Source organism: Pan paniscus, chromosome 2 (assembly GCF_029289425.2).
Source record: "Pan paniscus chromosome 2, NHGRI_mPanPan1-v2.0_pri, whole genome shotgun sequence".
Classification (NCBI taxonomy): Eukaryota; Metazoa; Chordata; class Mammalia; order Primates; family Hominidae; genus Pan; species Pan paniscus.
Window position 1 is genome coordinate 156,650,034 of NC_085926.1, and position 15,810 is coordinate 156,665,843.

The 15,810-nt window shown below is 44.5% G+C and overlaps 1 protein-coding gene across 2 annotated transcripts in view; it reads right to left on the minus strand.

Annotated features, from left to right (window-relative positions):
* The window catches only part of RARRES1 (retinoic acid receptor responder 1), a 37,436-nt gene that overhangs the window by 12,711 nt on the left and 8,915 nt on the right, over positions 1 to 15,810 (minus strand). Inside the window, exons 2-3 of one of the 2 annotated variants that reach the window (XM_034957664.3) lie at positions 5,891 to 5,953; positions 2,842 to 3,025 (exon numbers count right to left, since the gene is read on the minus strand). In XM_034957664.3, coding sequence (XP_034813555.3) covers positions 2,842 to 3,025; positions 5,891 to 5,953 — 247 coding nt within the window. Of the gene's footprint in view, positions 1 to 2,841; positions 3,038 to 5,890; positions 5,954 to 15,810 lie in introns of both variants that reach the window. The other variant, XM_014344430.4, reaches the window with a different exon arrangement.

Genomic DNA, 15,810 nt, shown 5'->3' on the forward strand with positions numbered 1-15,810 from the left:
TGGAACTGAGGACTTCCAGTACTCTTCACTGGCTTTTCTGTGTAATTTCTTTAACCTGGTAATGTCATTTTTTCCTGTCATCATATGATAAGTAATCAATAGGGAGCTGTGACTATTTTTACAGATGTTATTGTAGAAAGTACGTTTCGGACTTCTACTTCCTGACAAGAATATCAGCATTTCATGAATGAATTTTTTTTTCCTCATTGCTATGAGCAGCTGAACCATAAGAACTTCAGAACATTATGTAATACAAGACTCTGAATTCAATATCTTGGATATAAACTTTTTTGCTTATTTTGCTTTTAAGAGGTTTGCCATCATTCCTGTCTTCATTGACTGAAAACTTCCTTGATCCAGCTCATCATCACGTGTTCTATCTTATGGTGCTGCTGTGAGTTCAGATTTGTGAGATCAAAACCCATCACCCTAGAAGATAAACCAGTTATACTAAATACCATGAATAGTGAGAACATTTGAAAGGGTAAGTGCTGGCAACACTGCTATAGAACCACTTGGGCAGACACAACTTTAGCTGGTTATTCCCAGGTTTTCAATCTTTCCCTCTGTATGTAGTGTACTTGGATTCATTGCTAGGAAGTTTGTAAATTCATTAGAAGTGAAACTTTCACTCATAAAAAACAGACAACTTAAGGGGAAAAAACAATGTGGAGCAAGGATATTCCAAAATGGATTAGATCTTCTCACTTACCCATTGTACTACAACAGTCCAATGCCTTGGATCCATTAAATACTGAATAGGAATCTGCTGAGATTTTTTTTTTTTTGAGACGGAGTTTCGCTCTGTTGCCCAGGCTGGAGTGCAGTGGCGCAATCTTGGCTCACTGCAACGTCTGCCTCCCTGGTTCAAGCGACTCTTCTGCCTCAGCCTCCCAAGTAGCTGGGACTACAGGCGCATGCCACCATGCCTGGCTATTTTTAGTAGAGATGGGGTTTCACCGTGTTAGCCAGGATGGTCTCAATTTCCTGACCTCGTGATCCGCCCGCCTCGGCCTCCCAAAGTGCTAGGATTGCAGGCGTGAGCCACCGCGCTCGGCCCCCCTGAGATTTGAACTGGGTAAAATTTACCTTATCTAAAACCAAACGTTTTTGGTTTTAAGTAGATAATTTTACATACACAGACAAGCTATAGATAGCACCATTAAATGTCTCTGCTGAATTTACTATGACAGCAAAACTTACAAGTTTTTTGATGAAAAGTTGCCCTCTATTAAAGAAGTTTTTTGAAGTTTCACAGTAGCTACATTAAGTTAGATTATTATAGAATGGTCCCTATGGATATACAGGACTTATTAACTAAACATACAGTTAGCCTGCACTATTAAAGAGTGTCTAAAATCTCATGATCCTGTGGCAAATATTCAAAGAAAAGATCCAATACAATTTCTAAAATTTGTGTTTTAAGGAGTACAGATAAGCCCTATTTTCCCAACTAAAGGAAAACAATTCCAAATAAGTGTAGATTTATAAGTATCAGTCATCAGGTCATTTATTTCAAGCAATACTCAATATAAACAAATTCTGCTACAACATGAGATTTTAATTGCTCCCCTTGATTCCTTGGCACAGGATTTGATCTGAGTTGTCAGAGAACTATCATGTGAGAATCATTCAGGGTTCAGAATTTTAGAAATGGAAGAAGCAGTATTCCACTTCGAGGTTTTTAAGGACATTTAGTCTCAGTAAATCGATGGGGAGCAGAGACATTCAGGAATGGAGACTACAGAGCCTCCAGTGTTGACATGGGTTTGCCACGGAATCTGGGCAAATGAGTGAACTGTGGGAGAGGGTGGGACCATGAGTGCTGTAGCGGTCAGACATCAGGCTTAATACCCAAGAGATGACTTTCGTGGTTTTGAAAATTGGATTTGCCAGTAAATGTGCTGAGTCTCAACTGCTGTCCACACATTCTGGTGAGTGCAGGAACGCATGAGCTCTGCTTCCCTTCAGCTGAGTCACTTCAGAGCGCAGGGCTCCTTTGTTGGAGACAGCACCACTGCCCATTAACCACTGACTTGAAATGAGATAAACATGACTCCCCTGCAGCATCCCAGAGAGGGCTCATCTGGCCTTGGAGTGTAAGGCTGTGATGAGCAGAGTAGTGGCTCTGGAGGCTGTCGTCTAAAGTTTCCAAAGCCACTGCCAAAAATAGAGATGTCACCTCAGCTCCTGGACTCAACCCTGAAAACAGCACCCCTGTATGCATATCCTATTTCAAAATCCTGTACCTCTTACCTGGGGGTTCAGTTCTTACTGTGCCCCTCATTCTGGGATGGAAAATGAGGAGTTTTTTTTTTTTTTTTTGGAGATGGAGTTTCATTCTTGTTGTCCAGGCTGGAGTGCAGTGGCACAGTCTCAGCTCACTGCAACCTCCGCCTCCCAGGTTCATGCCATTCTCCTTCCCCGCCTCCTGAGTAGCTGGGACTACAGGCGCCCGCCACCACGCCTGGCTAATTTTTTCTATTTTTTAGTAGAGACGGGGTTTCACCGTGTTAGCCAGGATGGTCTTGATCTCCTGACCTCGTGATCTGCCCGCCTCGGCCTCCCAAAGTGCTGGGATTACAGGCATGAGCCACCGTGCCCAGCTGGAAAATGAGGAAATGAAAGGGATACATACTGTTGGTGGAGTTACTGTGTTGGATTAGAGATGAAGAACAGAAAGATGATACCTCTGAGTTTTGTTTAAATTATGAGGGATACCACAATATTTAGTTGAATGAAAGTGCCACTTTAGGGATAAAAACTTAAATGATCTTTCTTTTAAGGATTTAGTTATTACATACATTCCTGAATATAGAAATTCCAAATGCTGATTCATACCAGGTATGCTGACTATTTCCAAGGGGTTTTTCAGTTGCTTCATTTGCTTGTAAAGCAGGTAATCCTCTTGTTGTCTTTTCTTTTTCTCAATGAGCCGTGTACAAGTTACATTGATGGTTGGTCTGGGTTTCTGATTCTTGAAAAACACTCGAGCAGAACATTTCCCCAAACGTCCCTCACGTTCCTGAAGTAAAGACTGTGGAGTTAAACAGGATACTTTATCACCTCCCACTCACCCCAATGCACACAAGCACACACAAGATTGAGAAGAGTTCATTGTACAAGGCAGGCAGGCTCTGGCATCAATAGATGTAGTGGGTTTTGGTTTATTGTGGGTTGTGCTCACAGCTGAATACAACAGTCCTTCTCTCTTTGCTATCATTTAAACTCTTGTCTTCTGATTGTGACTTTATAAAATGACGTTGGGCATATTTCCAAAGAAATATCATTGACATCCATTGAGCACTGCTTGGCTCAAACCTCTAGAGTAGTGGCCACTTTACTCTCTAATGTGGACCAACATAATACTTAGGTGGACCTCAAAGTTACTAACTTGAACTAAAAGATGAAGCTGGCTCCTATTTACAAAAATAACAACAGCATCTTCATGCTGCCTTATGAATTAGGTCCTCTTATTCCAGTTTGAAAGATTAAGATACTGAGGTTTAAGGAGGTACCTACTCCATGTCGCACAGCTAATAAGCCAGGGCTTGACCTCACTTCTAACACCGAAGCCCAGGCTCTCTGTACTAACTTCATCTCTCTATGCCAAGATCTAATCCAGAAGAAATGGGGGCACTGATCCACTGATCATCCACATGGGATTCATTCAACTACCTGAGTGATGTTTATTTGCATTCATCTTTTTTTTTTTTTGAGATGGAGTCCTGCCTGGGTGGGAGTGCAGTGGCACGATCTCGGCTTACTGCAACCTCTGCCTCCTGGGTTCACGCGATTCTCCTGCCTCAGCCTCTGAGTAGCTGGGATTACAGGTGCCCACGACCATGCCTGGCTAATTGTGTGTATTTTTAGTAGAGATGGGGTTTCACTATGTTGGCCAGACTGGTCTCGACCTCCTGACCTCGTGATCTGCCTGCCTTGGCTTCCCAAAGTGCTGGGATTACAGGCATGAGCCACCACCCCCAGCATTCATGTTTAAATGTAGATGTTTTGGATATTCTGGGATCTCCCTCACTTATTTTATAATCCAGAAACATCTGGAGCTTCAACTAGACATCAGATGTATGACTCATTTCTAGCATAGTGGTTCTTCCCCCTTTTAAGGAATTCCCCAGATTCCTTAACCAAATAAGAAAAGCCAGGGAACTTATTCCCTGAAAAATGCACAGATCAGCACTGGGCCTAGAATTTGAGGAAGTTCATGGGCCACTAGTCTTGGCCCTGCCCAAATCCAACTCTCGTTGGCTGGTTGCATAGTTGAGATGATAATCTTCTTTTTACTTTTGTGGTTGTTTAAACTGGGTGAAGTCCCAGTGAAAACAACTACCAAAAATGAAAAAAGTCCATGAGGAAACAAATTGTAATCAAAATTCTCTCTGTGCTTGAGCCCAGGAAGTCAAGGTTGCAGTGAGCCATGATCATCGCACTTCCCTCCAGCCAGGAGAGCAAGACCCTGCCTCAAAAAGAATAAATAAATAAAAATTAAAAATAAAAAAATTGGATCTGCTTAATAAGCCTATTTCTAAAACTACCTCAAAAAACTGAGAAACACTTTCCAGTAGGCAATTTTTCCTCCTGTGAGTGCTGGTTTTGAGTGAGAGGGAATTTCAGTACTGCTTTAAGATGTTAATTATTGGTGCAACATAGAAAAAAGGTGAAGGAAGCATTCAGGAAGAGGCTTATGAAAGGGCAGAAGGAACCTAGTACATGGCCTCCTCTGTTGTCAAAGTCATTTCCAGAGAAGAGAAAAAGAACCAGGTACTGCCCCCTTTCATTTTCCTTTTCATTTCCCCCTCAAAACATCTCCATGGAATCAAAGCCGTTGCCTGAGGATAAAAGAACTGCCCTTCACCCCCTGAAATGGAAGGTTTCAATTAGCTCGCTCTGTTCTTAATGCATCTACAGGATCAAATCCAGGGAAGCATATTGTTGGTGAAAATAATCTAGTAATTGTATTCCCTCTAGCTTAACACTTTCAGTTTGCAACACTAACAATCAAAGGCATCTTTCGTATGCTTTAAGGAAATTTTAATTCATAGGTTGATAAACAAAGAGCATACTGCTGTCATGTTGGATACTTGTTGGAACTTGAGTACTGGTGAGCATTCTTCCAGAAGCATGGGGTTGGGGGAGTCATGCCTTCAACTCCCGAAACTCTGCCACCCTGGAACACTTTAATCCTGGATGCTGCCTGCTCCAGGCTGCTTCTCAGCACAAGACAAAGAACATTTGGGCGGGTCTCCTCTCCGCCCATGCTCTGATTGCCGCCTTTCAGCTTGGCCTAGCACAAGGAAGTTCATCTGGCTCTAATTTCTATACGAGTTTTCTCTTTACTCTCTTCTTGAAAACAGGGAACAGGAAACTTGGCAAAACATGGTCTGCTTGGTCAAAGCTGTAGTGAGGCTGATAACGGCTGGAGCACGTGCTGGTGTTTTACAGAGTGCCTCTGTGTACGTTAGCTCATGGGGTTGGTCTCACGCTGTGCTGGCCTGCTAACCAGAAATGTCACCCTCTGACAGGAAGAGGATAAGTTGGCATTTGAGAGTGAGTCATTCTGAGGACTCTGAGGAGCTAGGAGGGATACCAGAGGGAGCTGTGAAATTCTCTCCCGGGGTCCCAAGGAAGAGGGAGGTGATTGCTTATATGGATTGTTTTAAATGCAACCCTGTGTAAGACCATGAAGTTGAAGTAGTTAAATATTGAGCTCTTGCCTAGTTCTGTTCTTTAGTTCTTGATAACAAATAGGAAACGGATCAGGAAAAAACAAAAGCAAACCTCCAGATCACTATATATTAAGATTGTCACTTTTTTACAAAGCCATATTTATAGCAGTTGCTAATAGGATACTTTGCCAATTGTGGCAGCTTACCTCTGGGTTGTAGCGCTCTGTGCTGAAGACCACGTGAACTTTACATCCCTCTTTTGGATTAATCTGGAACACAGAAACTGAATCTTAGTACAGTAGAAGCTCCCTTAAACATCCTCATATCCAGGAATCACACTCTTAGGATAACATGGCATGCAAATGGTGGCTGTAGCATTTATACCTGAATAAAATTGGTGATGGCTTAGAAGAAAGATCTCAAATTTTGTTCTGATTGTGCCATTCTGCTTGCTAGTTTGACACCTACTCACAAAGAGGGAGACTGAGAAAGGGAAATGGTTGCGTTCTGACTGGAGTGACTTTGTGAGAGCAGCTAAAGGAGAAAAGAACAGGAGTGTGCAGGGAGCTGGAGGGAATTCCTTCATCCCCAACTCCTCAGTGCCTGCTCCACGACCTGTCCTGGGGCCACATCAGTGAGCAGGACTGACGAGGACTTGCTCTCCTGCCACCCATAGCCCAATGGGGGATGCTGGCAACAAACGCACAACAAGTAATAATTATGCTTTCAGGGGCTGATGAATGAAGAAAGACAGTGGTGGTGTAGGAAGGTGCTTGCTTGGCACGAGGCGATCTCAAAGATGAGACCAGCAGGACAGGAAGGAAGCAGCCATCCCAGATCTAGGTGGGGGACACCCGGTACAGGCAGAGGGGACCCACAAGCACAGGTGTGAGGTGGAACTTCAGTCCGCAACAGGATGAATCACCAACACTGAAGAAGTCTTCCAATGCTATGCTCTTTCTTTCGTTTGCAGTTTTTACAGGCAAGCATACTTTTAAACTTCAGAAATGTTAATGTTTAGCCTTTTAAAACTGTTGAATTGATTCCAGTGCATATTTTGGAATATACATATCTATGTCATTGCAATATAAACTGTTTAGAAGAAGTTCTTATTGTTTGCCATCTGTTTTTTTAAGAGAGCAAAATGATAAATCAGTAAAAGAAATATTTCCTAGAGAGGAAAGGGAACTTGCTGTTGTATAGAGCTGAAGTTATTTCACATAGCATTGATGAAGGTTGGACTCTGGAAACACCAGTTTCCTTTGCATCTTAGCGTAGCAATGCAATAAACAAACAGCATTATTTTATTTTAAATAGACCAGATAGCATCCATTCCTATTATAGATTCTTTAAAAATGCTGGGAAACTGGAGAAGGGAAGGAAAGGATTCCTTGGCGGTTATTTATGTAGGGAATATTTAAGCTTGTATATGTACAGATGTTGCTGGGGAAGGAGAGAGAATTCCCGAGAGCACTGCACACAGAGCAGTTTGCTGAGGGCTCATCATCAGTCTTCAAACGAGTTCTGTTGTAAGCTGAGGCACTAATTTTGGTTTACACAACGCACACACACAAGTCTGTCTATTCACTCATTCGCTGTTAACTACTATGCCAGGCCTTGGGGAGATATAAAGAAATATGACGTCCAGCCCGGCCTTTCCAGAAACCTACTTCTATCTTGGAAACAGTTTTGTAGTGTAGCTGATCAGTGTGGCAGAGCGCAGCCTGCGGGAGGCTTTCTTGAGTGGGTGAGGCCTAAACTAACTCTTTGAGGAGCCAGTGTTAGACAAAGGTGTGGGAGTGGGATGTAGGGGTTGGAATTCCAGGGGGACAGTGAAGCTGGAGAAAAGGTGCCTGGGGAGGTGGGTGCAAGGGTATGGAAAGCCTCACTTTTTTGAAGATGACTTGGCACTTGATCCCAAAGTCTGGAAGAGCAACATTAAACATATCCACAATACACAGGGCGTTGTGAACAGTAGGATAAGGCATAAACAGGGTTTAGGACAGTGCCTGGGTCAGCATAAAATTCAATATCTGTTTACTATTTTTATTATTACTAAAATCTATAGGCATGAGAAAGCAGAAGAACTGGGCTAAACACAAGAGACTGACCCAAGTTCAAGGATAGGGGATGTTATATAACATGGTCTCCCATCAGGGTTACTCCTGAAACACCCAATGAGTAGTGAAAGGATATAAATGAGACATGCCTGACAGTGGCTGGACAAGGCTCCCATGACCTCTTATCTCAAAGATTCCTGAAGTTCAGCATCCTTAGTACCTGCCAATGTGGGAGGAACACAGGGCTGTGGCTTGCTGCCTCTCACACTCCCAGCCACATGGGCACCCGCAAACAACTAACACTCAGAAGGCGACACTTCAGCTTGCCAGTGGGTTCTAAGCCTTGAATGGGTCGCTGCACCAGCCCCGCCCCTGCTATGTGCACCGCAGCACCTGGGAGTCTGCCTGTCCTGTTGAGTAGGGGCTTCCTGGGTACAGCCTCCTGCAGAGGAGTCAGCGACACCCTCAGGTTTCTAGCTGTGAGGTGGGCAGGGGTGGTTGCGGAGGCCATTCATGAGATGAGGAAAAAGCTGAGTTGGGAGGGTTCAATCTCTGGCACATGGGGAAATTTGAGATGTCTCGGAAAATGCTGAGGGTTATAGAAGTAGGATCAGCAGAGGTAGTGGTGAAAGCCATAGAATTTGATGCAGTACCCCAGGGAAGATGTGTAGAATAAGAATCCTGAGGAACATCAGCCTTCACGCCAGTGATACATTGGGGCATGGTTGTATGCTATGCAAAAAGATTCACTAAAGTCTTCCTTATTCTTGATATAATTGTGCATATTTAAAATACAGGACTTAAGATATGATTTGACGCAACAGTGCTCTGGAAACGCATGGAGGCAAAGTGAGAAGGGCTTTGAGCCGGTGTGGAGTCTGTCCTTTTAAAGAGTTATTTTCTTTGCTGATTTGATTTATTTTGTTTTAAGGAAGCACTCTTTTTTTTTTTTTGGAGGCAGAGTCTTGCTCTGTCACCCAGGCTGGAGTGCAGTGGCACGATCTCGGCTCACTGCAACCTCCGCCTCCTGGGTTCAAGCAATTCTCCTGCCTCAGCCTGCTGCATAGCTGAGACTACAGGTGCACGCTGCCACACCTGGCTAATTTTTTGTATTTTAGTAGAGACAGGTTTTCACCGTGTTGCCCAGGCTGGTTTCGAACTCCTCAGCTCAGGCAATCCGCTTGCCTCGGCCTCCCAAAGTGCTAGGATTATAGGCGTGACTCACTGCGCCCGGTTAACAAGCACTCTTAAAAGTGTCCACATTTCATCCAAAATAAAATGTTTATATTTTTGGTTGTACTTTATCATGTATCAAGACACAGTGCTTTTATCTCTCACAAAGGCCTCTCCCTTCTCCCTTCCTCTGAGTCACAAGAGCCCCGTGCTGTTTTGCTCTGGTGAGATGAGCCGCACAGCCACAGGCCTGTGTGTGGAGTGGGCGGGAGCCAGGCCACCTTCCTCTGGATGCAGTGTCTCGCACTTGCTCTCCAGTGGTTTTAGGACTGTGTTGAACTTTGGCTGTCCTTGATTTAAAATGTTCTGTGATAAAGGGGTCCTTGATGTTCAACAACATCACTCCATGATTTCAGCTCCTACCTTATTCCAAGTACTGTGCTGGGTGCAGGAAAGACAGAGCAAAACAGCAGCAGCCACTCTCTGGGCAGCCTAGCGGGAGAGGGCCTTAAATAGAGCATTGTAGGATTGATTATTTGATTGTGGCTGACTCAAGAGCTATGAGAGGATGGCTAGAGAATTGGTCTAGTCTAGGGATCAGGGAAGCGACATTTGAGCTGAACTCTGAAGATGAAGAAGGAATTGGTCTTGGTGTGGGGAGGAGAGCTGGCAAGGGCCTGAGGAGCAGCCATGGGGCCCCAGGGCAGAAAGACTGGAGCTGGAGCTGGGACCCGGTAAGAGGCTGACTGGGTGGCAAGGGCCACACCTGCAGGCTACAGAGAGGATTTTGTCCTGAGAGAAATGGAAAGCCAGGGACCAGAAGGAGGGATTTTGAAAAGATCCCTCTAGCTGGAGTGTGGAGAATGATGCTGGAGTGAGGAGTTGTGCAGAGTGAATGTAGAGAGAGCAGGAGGCTGGCTGAGGGGGCGGGGGAGAGGGAGCAGGGCTTGAAGCCAAGGTGAGGACAGTGGAAATGGAGAGAAGCATATGGTGGACCAAGTATGCCAGGTTGCCCCCCAGCCAGGCTGCGGCAGGCCACCCTCCCACCAGCCATGTGAGAGCAGTCATAAACCACCAAACCCCAAGTCCTATCAGAAAGTAAAAAATAAGCAGATAATTCAAGATCAGAAATCATCACTAGAATACATTTTATATTAAGACAACTTTTTTTTTTTTTTTTTTTTTTTTGAGACAGAGTCTTGCTCTGTCGCCCAGGCTGGAGCACAGTTGCATGATCTCAGCTCACTGCAACCTCTGCCTCCTGGGTTCAAGAGATTCTCCTGCCTCAGTCTCCCGAGTAGCTGGGACTACAGGCACATGCCACCAGGCCCAGCTAAGTTTTTGTATTTTTAGTAGAGACGGAGTTCCACCATGTTAGCCAGGATGGTCTTGATCTCCTGACCTCATGATCCGCCCGCCTCGGCCTCCCAAAGTGCTGGGATTACAGGCATGAGCCACTGCGCCTGGCCTTAAAACAACATTTTTAACATTGTGTCATTTAAAAGATGCTTGTGTGTACAGAATAATGCAAGTAGCCCAATAATTGGGCCAATTGCCTGGTACTGTTCTAAGCACCCTGCATGTATTAAGTATGTTAACAAAGCTCTGAAGGCCTACTCAAACTCATTAGTAATTACAGAAATACAAAAATGCAAATTAAATAAGCAATGAGTTAATACAGTACCACTAGTAGACTGGCAATCAGAAAGTGGACAGGGCCCATTGCTGGGTGGGGTTTGGGGCTTTACGACTGCAGTCTGGCATATGCAATCTGGTGTACGTGGTCAAATCAAGCTTATGTGTGAATGCCCTATGACCTAGAAATACCACTCTGGGCATGTATCCCAGAGAAATTGTGATGGAGGTCTGTGAAGAAACTGACTCATATAAGGATGTTCCCTGAGGCACCCTGTGGGGAGGTGGGGCTTTGGAGGCACTCACCTTATAAAGACCTCTGGTCTTGCCCAGGGATGCTCCCTCTGGGACTTACACAGCAGGTTGCTACAGCCACATGGTGTAAAGCTAAACCATTAAATTCAAAGCCATGAAAAAAGTAAGTAGACTTTTTTGAAACAGCCAAATCTGACACGAGGAAAGGTGACCAACAATTCTAGCTTTCCTTAGGAAAGAAGGATTCCTGTAATATAGATTACAGTGATTTCATTCCTTTCCCCAACACACTGCCAGAACTGCCCATCTGTGAAACAGATCAGGAAACTTGACATCCCTTTCTTTAAACACAGTCAAAGGCAGAGCACATTGTTCCAATATTTTCCCGAAAAGGGCTATTTAATAAGAAAAAGCAAGCAAATGACCATATGACTGTATAACCTGAAGGAATAAATTAGTAGCTCTTCACTGTAGATTTTAAAAAAATTATGTATAAAAGACTTGTGTACTACAGCCTGGAACTAAATTCTTCATAATCATGGGCCACTAATAACATGGTTTATGCTCTAATTTTTTTTTTTTTTTTTTTGAGACAGAGTCTCACTGTGTCACCCAGGCTGGAGTGCAATGGTGCAATCTTAGCTCACTGCACCCTCCACCTCCCGGGTTCAAGCGATTGTCCTGCCTCAGCCTCCCGAGTAGCTGGGATTACAGGCGTTTGCCACCACACCCGGCTAATTTTTGTATTTTTATCAGAGATGGGGTTTTACCATGTTGGCCAGGCTGGTCTCAAACTCCTGACCTCAGGTGATCCACCTATCTTGGCCTCCCAAAGTGTTGGGATTACAGGCTTGAGCCACTGCACCCGGCCCTTACTTTTTGTGTGTTTATTTTACAGGTGATTTTTGGCCCCACTGGACAGTGAAAAGAGGCAGTCCCATCCCCTTCCCCATATACCTTCCACCTCCCCTTCCTCATACGCCATACCATCATGTACTCTTTAGTGACTGATCAGCACTTTGATTTTGGTTTGATTTGCAATCAGTTTGGAGGGAAACAGGCCACTTTCAAAGACCTGTTCGAGAGAATGTACAATGGAATGCTTTCAAAGACCTGAACTCATCACACTGGATTTTATTTATTTATGTTTTGGTAACTGATCCTCAAATCCTTAGCAAATCAATATTAAGCATTCATTCAGTGCTTACATATGAAGCATCATTGGAGGGAATCATGATAAAAGTGATTACGTGTTGTACTCTTACTGTGTGCTTCACCCGACCCAACATGGTACCCATGTACTAACCTATTATATCACTAAAGCCCTTTAGTAGGTAGGATTGTTATCACCATTTTAAGGATGAAGAAATGGAGGCACTTGACCAAACTTAAGGAATTGGCCAAAGTCACAACACAGGAAGCAGGAAAACTGGCCTGCAGAGCCCCGTTCTTCCCAAATACCACACAGGACTGCACAGAAAAATAGAGCCCAGCAACCTCTCTAAGAAAAGGAAGAATCAAAGCTGGCTGCTGGTGTGTGTGTGTGTGTGTGTGTGTGAGAGAGAGAGAGAGAGAGAGAGAGAGAGCGCTGGGATGCTCTTGGACTGTGCTTGTAACCAAGGTCCCTGTGGACAAGAACCACTCCAAACCTTCCTCTGGAAGGGAGACTGCTAGGCATGATGTATGTATTAGTGTGCTAGGGCTCCTGTAACAAAGTACCACAAACTAGGTGGCTTACAACAACAGATATTTATTCTCATACAGTTCTGGAGGCCAGAAGGCCAATCTCAAGGTGTCAGCAAGGCCATGCTTCCTCTGAGACTCTGGGTAGAATCCCTCCTTGCCTCTTCCTAGTTTTAGGTGGTGGCTGTCAATCTTGGCATTCTTTAGTTTGCAACTGAATCACTCCAATCTGTGCCTCTATTATTGTTTGTTTGTTTGTTTTTGAGATGGGTCTTGCTCTTTTCACCCAGGCTGGAGTGCAGTGGTGCAATCATAGCTCACTGCAGCCTCAAACTCCTGGGCTCAAGGGATCCTCCGGGCCGCCTTTATCTTTAAATGGTGGTCTTCCTCTGAGTCTGTTTGCATATCCACATGGCCTTAATATTATATAAGGACACCAGCCATTGGATTTAGGGCCCATTCTAATCCAGTATGACCTCATCTTAACTTGATTACATCTTCAAAGACTCTGTTTACTCTTAAGGTCACATTCTTAGTCACTGAGGGTTAGAACTTTTTGGATATAACATTTCTTTTTAGAAGACACACCTCAACCCATAACAGATGGAAGTAAAGGTGATCTAAGACTTTAGAAGGAGCCCCTGGATGCAGACCCTTTCAGACAAGGTATAAATGAAAGTATAACCCAGTGCAGGTGGGAACATCTCCAGGAAGGACTAGGATTAGACAAGCCGAGAGAGGGAGAGGGTGCTCTGGAAAGGTAGCGTGTGCGCCAGGGCATGGAAGCGAGCAGACCAGCCTGGGGCAGTTAGCAGATTAAGTCAGGGTAGACTTGGGGTTGAGGTTACAATGGTGGGTGGGGGATCTGATTAGAGATGGTCTCTTACAGGGACTTCATTCTAGAGCAGTGAGTCTCAAATCTGAGTGTGCCATGCAATCCCCTACAGGGCTTGCTAAGACCCAGCATGCTGGATCCACACCGACTTTTGATTCAGGAGGTCTGGGGTGGGGCCTGAGAACTTGCATTTTAACAAGTTCCACATGATGCTGATCCTGTTGGTCCAGGGACCACACTTGGAGAACTCTCTAGCTACTGAGTGGAACCACTGAAGGTCTAAGGGGTGCAGGTAGGAAGTGACATGTAGATCAGATGACAATCACTAGGATACAGCTGACCACTAAATAGGAGATTGACGCCGGGACTATTCTCTCCAAACACCTGAGTATCATCAGGACCAAATGAAATGGAGGAGTGTTCTTTCAAAGTGTGGTGACTTCAGGACCCTGGAGTTTCTGGTGAATCAGGTTATGATACCTTAGAAAGTGCATGTGGCAGGTCTACCCTCTGCTTCAGCAGGTGCAACTGATAAACTCCATGGTAACACAGTATGTGCTATTTGAGAAGGAACACTTGGGCTGGGCATGGTGGCTCATGCCTGTAATCCCAGCACTTTGGGAGGCCGAGGTGGAGCAGATCACCTGAGGGCGAGTGTTCGAGACCAGCCTGACCAACATGGAGAAACCTCATCTCTACTAAAAATACGAAATTAGCTGGGCGTGGTGGCGCACACCTGTAATTCCAGCTACTCGGGAGGCCGAGGCAGAAGAATCACTTGAATCCAGGAGGTGGAGGTTGCGGGTGAGCCGAGATGGCATAATTGCACTCCAGCCGGGGCAACAAGAATGAAACTCAAAAAAAAAAACAAAACAAAACAAAAACCAAAAAGAGTATCCAGAAGGAACACGAAGAAGGCAGTTTGGACTAAAATAATTTTTAAAGAAAATTCCCTCCTTGCTTCCTGTTAGATGGATAACTACTTTGTTTTATAATGACATTTGTATATGCACCAAGAAGTTAAAACTGCTCATTCTAATAGCAACTCTACAATGTCATGTCCTGTTTTCAGTGAAAGCTGTTTATACTAAACCACAAAGCTTTGTTTTCATGTTAATGGATCAAAGATTTTTCTTCCAGTAGGTGTCTGCACTATCTTTACATTAGGCACTACCCACTTTTTTTGAAATATTGCATAAAATCACCAAAATTGCATAAAGTCAATTTGAAATATTAAAATATTTAAATATTTTCCAATATTTGAAAGATTGGGTAAAGTCATTGAAATATTGGGTGTGTTAGAAATGAACCCAAGGAACTTGATGAGGGATAGAGAATGGGTATTTATGTATTCTAAGAGCACATTTAAAACATCAAACATCCTGGCCGGGCACTGTGGCTCATGCCTGTAATCCCAGCACTTTGGGAGGCCGAAGTGGGCAGATCACGAGGTCAGGAGATTGAGATCATCCTGGCTAACATGGTGAAACCCCGTCTCTACTAAAAATACAAAAAATTAGCTGGGCGTGGTGGCGGGCGCCTGTAGTCCCAGCTACTTGGGAGGCTGATGCAGGAGAATGGCCTGAACTCGGGAGGTGGAGGTTGCAGTGAGCCGAGATTGCGCCACTGCACTCCAGCCTGGGCGACAGAGTGAGACTCCATCTCAAAAAAACAAAACAAAACAAAACAAAATCTAACATCCCCTTTAAACTCTCTCAAACCACAAAAACGTGGAGCAAATAAAAGAGCAGGGATGGTGTCCTGGAGAAACCTCGCTGTGCACCACCCCATGGAGGAGTCTCCAAAGACATGATTCTGCCCAAAGCTGCTCTACAGAAAACGCTTCCCATTTTTCCCCCTCTCTGCAGTGTCTGTCATTGGTTGCTAAGCGCTGGTCCTTCCTGTTGTGTTAGTGCCGGTTGTGACAACGTTAAATTTCCTGTTCTCAGGCTGGCAGTGGGTGGGTGGGGACGAGCTCACAGGTAATTCCAGTCTCCCTCCATGCATCTTGGGACTCACTGGTCTAACAGACTCAGCTCCTAAATGTCGCCTCCAGCATTCACATTTGATAAGAAAACATAAATGTCAGGCTATTCCAGTAAAAGCAAACTTCTTCATTTTATAAGGTTACTTTTATGAGTCAGGCTTGGTTGGAGACAAGTAAACAACTCATTTGTGCATAGAAATTGCTGTGCTATCCTTATGTTCCAGATGGAGACAGCATCAGTATATTATATTATACCCTGGAATCATTTTATTGCATTTTCCTTCTCTCGGGCAAGGCCAGATAAAGCAAATACAGTTTATGGAACAGAAGTCAGTTACCTTCTGATCAGGCCCAGGCAGTGGGGCCCAAGGAGCTCTTTGCGTGCGAATGCTTTGCTTTCTCAGGCTAAGTAGCAATGGAGAGGAAAGCCAGAATACTGTGTGTCCTCTCTCTCAGCCAACCCTGGGTCCCACTTTCTTGATTTGGGGTAGGAAGCGA